The sequence below is a fragment of the Sinocyclocheilus rhinocerous genome, unplaced genomic scaffold (genome assembly GCF_001515625.1).
Source record: "Sinocyclocheilus rhinocerous isolate Xijiao unplaced genomic scaffold, SAMN03320098_v1.1 scaffold2982, whole genome shotgun sequence".
Taxonomy (NCBI): domain Eukaryota; kingdom Metazoa; phylum Chordata; class Actinopteri; order Cypriniformes; family Cyprinidae; genus Sinocyclocheilus; species Sinocyclocheilus rhinocerous.
Genome location: NW_015656004.1, coordinates 24,020 through 33,309, shown reverse-complemented (window position 1 = coordinate 33,309; position 9,290 = coordinate 24,020). Strand labels below are relative to the sequence as shown.

The 9,290-nt window shown below is 37.5% G+C and overlaps 1 protein-coding gene across 1 annotated transcript; it reads right to left on the bottom strand.

Moving 5' to 3' along the window:
* Nucleotides 1-285: 285 nt before the first annotated feature.
* LOC107719184 (heparan sulfate glucosamine 3-O-sulfotransferase 2-like) lies at nucleotides 286-7,765 on the bottom strand. Its single transcript, XM_016526559.1, has 2 exons — nucleotides 7,742-7,765; nucleotides 286-817 (listed from the first exon to the last, which is right to left on the bottom strand). The coding sequence occupies exons 1-2, from the start codon at nucleotides 7,753-7,755 to the stop codon at nucleotides 286-288; spliced, it is 546 nt and encodes a 181-aa protein (XP_016382045.1). The 5' UTR covers nucleotides 7,756-7,765.
* Between the last annotated feature and the right edge of the window lie 1,525 nt (nucleotides 7,766-9,290).

The window sequence follows — 9,290 nt, the reverse complement described above, 5'->3', positions numbered from 1 at the left end:
CTGCTTTGTGTTCAAGCTATACATTTATTTAATGTATTCCCTGGGAATCAAACCCTTGAAACAAACCATTTTTTTTATTATGACAAAATCTTTTATTATTATTAAATCTTTTATTATGAAAAAAACATCTGAAATTATGTTCTACCATCAAAATACATTGAGTTAGAGGAGTGTAATAATTTGCATCATAAAATATGGGTTACACTTTACTTTAAGATGTCCTTGTTACAATGTAATACACTAATTATACATTTAATAACATGTTATTATACATTAATGTACTTACTATATGGTTAGGGTTCGGATTAGGGTTTGGGACTTGCCCAGACAGCGGGGCTGGCTGCTGCTTTCCGGCTTCTTCAGGCACGGGAAGCCTTTTGTTCGGTTGAAGTAGAAGTGCTTGTCCGTGATGATGCGTTTGAGCCCCAGGAAATCCTGCACGCGGCCCATCTCTCCGGCTGGATCTGTGATGAGCCGCTCCCCGCTGACAAAATGGATCTGCGATAGACGGAAGTACTGCAGCCAGTTCTCCAGGTGGAGGATGTACATGCCTATGCGGATGGCATTCCAGGAGGTGTCCACCATGCCTTGACTCCTGTTCTTGAAAGCTAGTTCCTCAAAAGAAGGGATGTCGGGCTTCTTCGACAGGGTCTGTGTGTAGTCGGAGATCGCCCTTGTGACTGGGTTCCGCACTACTACGATCAGCTTTGTTTCGCGAGACATGTTTGAGATGCGTCGCGGCGCCTCCCGGGTCACAAAGTAACTTGGTGTTTTCTCCATGGTGATCTGACTGTCTAGAGTCCGCGGCATAAGGCCCCTGTGACACTTTACTTTAAGATGTCCTTGTTACAATGTAATACACTAATTATACATTTAATAACATGTTATTATACATTAATGTACTTACTATATGGTTAGGGTTCGGATTAGGGTTTGGCTTAGAGTTACTTGCATGCAATTATGCATAATTTATTGTTATTATAACAGTAAATACATGTAGCGTGTAACAAAGGCACCTTAAAATAAAGTGTTATTTTAAATTCACCAAAATATGAAATAACAGAACGTTTTTTAAATGTCAAATATAACAGCATTAAACACTAACAGCTCTTTCTAATTTTTATAAAAAATAAAAAAATAAATTCCAACATGTTGGAACATGAAATCCACCTCCCAATTTTGGAAGTTATTAAGACAGTGTAAGCTGCTGCCACTACAATTAAGTTGCTTAATATATATATATATATATATATATAATTGTAGTGGCAGCAGCTATATCAATAAACAAAGAAATCAGTTTAAATTACAATTTTAAGTTAATGTAATGAGCAACATTGTCAACAGAACCCATCAAAATAATATTGCCATATAACGCAACTTTAAAAATGTCAATTAAATCCATAAATTAGAATTTTTTTAGTTGCAACCATGCATTTATTTAAGTTGTAATAACAGTAACAGCTATTATGCTCAAACTTAGCAAAAGTACAAAGCAAGAACCCAAGTATTAAAAGTCAGCATGCAACTCCCCATTCATGTCCCTACAGACATGAATGATACATCAAATTGTTGGGGTGTGCTACTGCTTTTCCGAGCAGTCTGACATTTGGCAAATAAAACCAGGACAATATTCTGTAGGAAGTAGGAATCACACTTTTGACTTGAGTAAGCAACCGTCTTGCAATAACCTAGCAATCGCTTAGCAACATGCTTAAAACCACTCACCCATAGTACCTTAGCAACCCTGGCAGCAAACCATTGTGAGTTTTCCACAGGAAAACACCACTCGCATTTCCTCAGAGAGTGTAAAAAATGCATTATATTTATTTGAGGAAACTATATAAGCAACCCTGGCATTCTTTTCACAGCCTTGAGAGGAAAAAGCGAGATAGCTTGTGGAATGTGGTCACCCCTCACATATTAGTGTAGACTCCAGCATGACAAATAGGAATTCAGTTACAGCAAGTGACAAAATAATCAGAGCGCACACATGAGGTTTTAATACTCGCCGGCAATATTTCTAGTCTTTTATCTCCCGGGTGAGTGTGATGCTGAAGGGTATGGGGAAATTATCAAATCTCAGGCACATCCTTTACTCCTGCTCATAAATCACCATCACCTGCATTACAGATGCACAACAGAGAGAAAGGCTTGGGCAAATCTGGGACATGCGAAATAGGTCATTATTTTCGTAAGTTTCTTTACGAAACCATCGAGTCCAACTTTAGAGTTGTTCTGACTTGAACTGATGAACTACACAAGGTGATATCCACTCGGTCACAGTTCTGTTGTTTTAGCAGATAGCTGCTGCCCCGTCAACCTCTTTGAAGGAGTGAGCGTATTAACGGTGCCGTAAGCAATTTTTATGGAACGGCACGCAGAAAACTTCCCTCTTACCTGACAGATATCACTGAACCAGATGTCTTGAGAAATCACATTCCTTTCTGCGACAGCCCTAGGCAGGAAAACTGCTATCTGAATGCAGGATGTTACCGTTTAGCCAGTCAGAAGTCATTTTGAGTGTTCGGCTTCGTTGACATGTGGTGTGCTAACTTGTCTATGCAGCATGGGGTTCAGTGTTTCCAAGTTCTTTCAATGGAAAGTAGCTTAAGCCAGCTTGAAAAGTCGCTAGATGACGCCATACGCTAATTAGCATATTCAGAACATCATTGCTCATATTGCCTATTATCAATACAACTGTTTTCATTTATATATTTTACTGTTTCTGTTGTCAGACAACGGGATGAATATGAAATGTGACTGAAACGCGGTCCGTTAAGACTACATAACCAGCTCTTTCTTCCAAGATGTTAATCCGCACAGAAATCCTGATTTATAATTGAGCCGCCGTCTGATGAAATCAAATACACATAAGATAAAGACAATGGCTGTGCTGTATTTGCATGTAAAATTAGAAAAGCAACAGAATAGCTATTTTAACTGAAAGCGCTGCTCTCTGCCGCTCGGTGAACAGATCAGACGCAGAGGGAAATATGTGTGCTCGCTGAGAAAGCAAGCAGTACCGACGAGTCTCAGAAACTAAATAAGGTTTGTCCAAGAAGTCGCTAGATTTGTTGCTAGGCGCTTTTTTGAAAAAAAAAGCCTCTAAGGGGGTCTGAAAAGTCGCTAAATCTAGTTACAAAGTCGCTAAGTTGGCAACATTGGTGGGTTTTTTTGAAGGAGAAGGCAGTATAATTTAGTGGCGCAAGTTAGCAAAATGGCTAACATTGCTAACAGAACTTTTAAAGACAGAATGAAATGGCAATTCACTCGTTTTCTATATGCATGTTATTGTTATTCATGCATACATTTCATTTTTACTTTTTTTGTTTTTCCAAGCTTGTAATTTTTAAAACAAATATCATAACTGGATCTTCTGTAGTGATGGAAAGTTCGGATCATTTTACTGACTCGGATCTTTGAATCTCGTTCATCACAAGGAGTTAATTAATTTCCAAGCCATTTTGTTAATTTCAGCAGAATATAATTAAAATTATACATGTTAATAAATGAATTCTCCGACACATGTACTTACGTGACGATCACATTTAGAATAAGAAAAATAAACTATAATGCAACTAAGGCCAAATGATGTGAAACAGAAACAATTAATTCATTGAGGCTATACAATCTGTTAGTTCACCTCCCCTGCCAATATGAGTCATTCGTACTTTTGTCACGTCACATCCCTGTAAGCTGAAGTATAAGTGAAGTGACGTGGGGCCAATTATGGTGACCCATACTCAGAATTTGTGCTCTGCATTTAACCCATCCAAGTGCACACACACAGTAAGTCATTTTGAGTGTTCGGCTATGCAGCTATGAAGCTATGCAGTCTGTACCGGAAACAGAATTAATTAGTTCACCTCTTGAGTCTTCGGGTTTGAGTCGTTCGTTCTTTTGTCATGTGCCCACTTAGTAACAAACACAAAAATAATTTATTTACTGCATGCTGTTATTATATGTAGGCATTTTTGCTTTATCACAGTGATTTCCCCCATCGTACGGATAAAGTTTAAAGCATTAATGAACTCACATACTCACATTCAATGATATGACATGACAGAAATTCAAAAAAGTATAAATTGTAAGAAATAAAAATCTACAATTTGAAACCAGAAATGCATCATGTGACTGTTAAAAAAAACTGACTGTGCATGTGTTTGTAAGGAAGATTGGAATCATTAACTTAATGCTGTATTGTTAATGAATGAGATATTCGCTACATTTACAAACCCCTCATATTTTTCTTCCGAGACGGTATTAAACCAAGCTATAAATGATCTTTTTATGTGATTACATCAGCGTTCATCCATTAAATTGAGAATTACAGCTATAAAACAGGATTAGTGAGGGCTTAAGAATTTTAATCTTAGCGAAAGACTGTAATAAAGATGGAAATTATATTGACCGTCTTTATTGTATGGAACACAGGGGTCAGAGAATAACCTCGAGTTTCCACCAGTTGTGACTCATCCCCGATTCATAATGGGCTTTCCTAAAGCAGGAGTTGCCATACTTTACCTCCATAGTCCTGAAAATATTGATCCATTTAGCTTGATTTATAAATGGTGCGTTGATGGCCAGGGTGTCTCTGTTAGCCTTAGCGGTTCAGGGCCAGAGGCAGCCATTAATCTTGCATACGGTGCAATGGAGCTTCACCCACTAAACAACTTTACTGTGTGTTTGAATGCAGAGCACCAATCACAGCCTCATACTGATGCAATGCATACTTCAGTTACATAATCAAACTTGTATTTCTTGCCAGACAGCCATCAAAAATGCACTCCAAAATAACATTTTCTGAGTCTGTCTTATTGAAGTTGTAACACCAGACTTCGTTTTCCTTGCAAACTCTAATATTTCATGCATCGAGAATTTATGCTTTATTCAACTATAATTTTCCTCAGAAAATACTGATTTTATTATGTGAATATTTGTGTGAAATTATTATTAAATTGCACAGAAAAGACATTTCCTTAGAATTGCGTGTCCTCGTATACAGAATATTTATTAAAAGAAAGGCTTCAGTCCAAACTCCAATTTATTTTGTGTTTGCGCCATCGCCTACCTCTGTACTCGCAGTTCTTTAATTCATTGCATTTTCAAGAATCAAAAGATGGCATGAATTTGCCAGTCTGCCTGTTATCACATCACTGATGTGCCTCTCATCTGCTGTCTTGAGATGTGGGCTGGCAGGTGCTCTGTTGCTTACATAAGAGTCTGGTCTTTTAGAAGAAAATTAATTTAGTGAGAAGAGTGAAGGATATGTTAGCTGAAAGCTGGAATAGAGAGGTGCAAATTGCAAAGTGGTGCACAGAAGCGTACTGCTGGGTCCACAGTGAAGACTAGCCAGTGAAGTAGCCATAAGTGGAAAAAGGTCCTGGCACTTTGTAAAACATTTTTTAAAAGCTTTGATTTGTATGTGGCTAATGCAGAAACGAAACTAAATGGTAACCAGCAAAGATTGTGAAATGCAGTAGAAGTAGAGGCTTGTTAGAGCTTAATTTTCACTTTCAATTAAAAATATTAATATTTCATTTAAGGAGCTCTAAATACTACTGGAAGAAAGCTGACTGTTAGTATTGTCATTCATCTCAATGGTAGTTAGTCAGCTGGCACAGGACTACCCAGAAGTACATGATTTGAAATATAAAATTCTATCATAGTTCTGGATGCCTGAACTGTTTTTGAGCCAATCACCTGAGCCAAAATGTGATGTGACTAATTATTCACAAGAAAATTTGGTCATGATAATGCTGATTGGATGATGGAGTCATAAGTCTTAAACTAAGCTGAGCTGCGACAAGAAAGTGGCACTTTTAAGAGCACTATAATACATCTGCTATACTATAATTAAGTATCACTTTCACTATCACTGAGCACGTTTACATGCACACCAGTAAGCTGATAACTCACAAATATCAGCTTATTAAAATAACCAGTTTTCCCCGTTTACATGCACACCAGTAACCTGACAACGCAAGTAGCTGCGTTTACATGACTTCGCTCATATATTATCCTCTCATGCAGTTATAAACGCAGCATTGTGACTGAACCACTTCTACTTCTGCTGCACGAGATGTGAACACATTTTTATAATTTTCTGAGTCATGAAAAGTCTGCTTTTGTGATATATTTCCTTCTTTCTTTACTGCAAGACGTTTGCTCGGTCTAGATGCGCTTAAATCTGCACTAACGATGCGTTCCTGTCACGTATCACACATGCGCACTTCAATAAGCCGACAGAAAGCGGGTTATTGCGTTTACATGCCGTGCGAAATCGGAGTAAGAGGCAAAAAACTACCTGTTTATACTTACGCCGTTTATGACCTTACTCCGATAAAAGAAAACAGGTCACCGCGTTTACATGACCAACTGCGTTTTCGGCTTATTAAGCATGATCGCCTTAAGAACGTGCATGTAAATCGCTCACTGCTGCTTGCAGAAATTTGATCTGAATAGATTGCTTCAAAATCAAATGGTGTAGTTAAAACTATGGGAATGTTTTCCAAAGTCATTGTTTACAACTATGGTCATTACCAAAATGATTAAACAATCTGGTGTTTCCTGAAGCTATAGTTCAGTGACCATACAGTATGTTCTCCTTTTCCCAGACATGTCAACGCTTGTTTAAGGAAATGACTGAAAAGTAGTTTGACCTTTTGTGCATAATTGACCAATCGTGGCGTGCGAAAAGGTGGAATCTACAGAGAACTCAATACATGTAATGTATGAATGCAAACACGCATACATGTAATGTACGAAGACAGTAGAGAGCATGTCAATAGGAAAACAAACCCAAACCCAGACATTTTTAGCAATTTAGAAATCTCTACCAGGACATGTCCAGGAAAAAGAGTCACCCTACTATAGTTCCAATGAATATTCGCAAACAGCATTGCAAACTTGTGTGGTTTGAATTTGCTTTTGTGGTTAGTTTCTAGTTAGTATGACAAGCTATCATGCTTGCTTAAATGCATGACAACACATTTAATTCTACACCTTTTAGTTTGTCAAGAGAAGGAAAACAGTTCTCTTATGCCATGTTTGTTATTTATATAAGAATTTGATTGAATTTTTCAGTTGATATTGAGATAATTAATTAATTACTCAAAACACCTGTGTGACATCATTAACAAAAGTTCTGCTCAACATGGTTCGAAAGACAAATTTGCTACCGTTTCAGAAAACAGTCATGACCAGCTGGCTAATTTCTCCAACGATGCATCACACTAAGCAGTGAGCTACATCGTTGTACAGAAAACAGACATTAACCAACCTTTGCCCATTGTTCTTTACACTACTTAGCATAAGAATAAAAAGACAATCTGAAAGTAAAGTGTGTACATAGAGTCCTGAAATTGCCCTGTAATAGGACTAGGGGTGTGCGATATATATAGTTTGCGATAATATCGTAATTGTTGTTTTAACGATGTGCGATTTGACATTATCGAGTATTTTGCAAAAAACTTTCAAAACACCCCTACAGAGTGCACGCATACATTACGTGAAGTCTAGACTAGAGTGCTGATGATCCCGTCTATTACAATACATTTAGAATGATCACAAATTCAAGACATGGGGGCAGAAAATGTATATATTTATACCACTTCAAATAGCCTAGTTAATCAATTTCACACAAAGAGTGCCGTTTTTTCCTCCAAAAATGACTGATTTCAAATGTGATATTGATTTTTTACAACAGTTCAATAAACAAGAAGTTAATTAAGAGACTTACGCTTTAGACACCATATTTCCTGTTTTTGCGCTATTTAGACAACAAAAAATAACTCCAAACACAACCACAGCACTGTTTTGTGTCCCTGAGCAACATGACGCGGTTTTGTTCCTGAATGAATCAATCGTTTAAATGATTCGGTTCAATCGCATTGACTCACTTATTAATAGTGACTTGCTGCCACCTACTGGCGGTTTTAATTTCACATTCAGAGTATCTTTTATTATTTAAATAATTTCAAATATCAGTATTCAAAAGATAATGGACACTTTTAGAAAAAAAAGGCTTTATAAAGGTCAAAATGCCCATAAAATGTAAAAATCAGTTAAAACTTATTGGAAAATATTGATTTCTATCAGTGTGAACTGACCACTGCACAGAATATGAAGAATATCAAGTCAGCTGTCCACGGCAGTCCTTAAGATACCAGCACAATAACACACTCAGCAAAATATCGTCTAATTATCATTATCGATAAAATCCCAGAAAATATTGAGATATTATTTTTTGTTAATATCGCACACCCCTAAATAGGACTGATTTTAATAGCAACAGCAAGCATGCCAAAAATGTCACTGGCATAAATCCTCTGCAATTACATAATTAATAAGCTTATCGTGGTGTAGCAAAGGAAACATTTTTATCTTCTCCTATTGAGTTAACTTTGAAGTCAGACTCTTGCAGAATTAAAGATAATTAATTCCTAATTGAATTTCTATCATAAACAAGTAAGACATAAAACAATTACCACCAGTTTGAAAACGAACGTTCCTAGGGGACCGTTTCCATCGTAACATTTACTTCAGCTATCTTTCCAAGCCCTGCGTTTATGAGATCACACTATCTGTAGACACAGGTCTACATAATGGAGGATATCCTGATGTCTGGTATCACTGGCTTTCACTTTTAATGCAGATTGACATTCTAATTCATCAGGGGGCTTAGTCACTAATACTGCCAACAGATCCACCACCTCAGAGAAATGAGAAATGACATCAGGCAAAGGTCTGATATTACATCTGAAAGTTACAGTGCTGTTAATTGTCTGCCAGAGCATGATGTATTCCTGTTGTCTTTTCTGCTGAAGAGAAGTTTTCAGAGAGCCGGGCAGCTCTTATGATATGTCTGGGATCTGCTGACAAGGTCGTGAGAACAAGCTCTGTGAATTGCATCAGCTAGTGTCATATTAATACCACCAACCTAAAGTTATCCTCTCAAATTAAAAGTCTCCTGCATGCTCTTTTGTCAGCCCGGGCATCTCTATTCTAGGGCCACATTGTTAGCTGGACGCTAAATGCAAATAAAAAAAAACACAACTTCAGACAAAAAAATCTGACGAGTCTGCATGACGTGGTAAGTGCAAACCAATGTGCCATTCCTACAGAGGTCATTTATTCTGATTAAAAAAGGCTTCTGGCCAACCTGCACGCTGAGATGACTTTCTTCTGCGCCGCACCTTTGTGTTCCACACGTTGCAGTATGTTTGTCTAATAGATGGCAGCACACAGGATGCAGAAGACCTTTTAGAAACTATCTAATCTCATTCTTG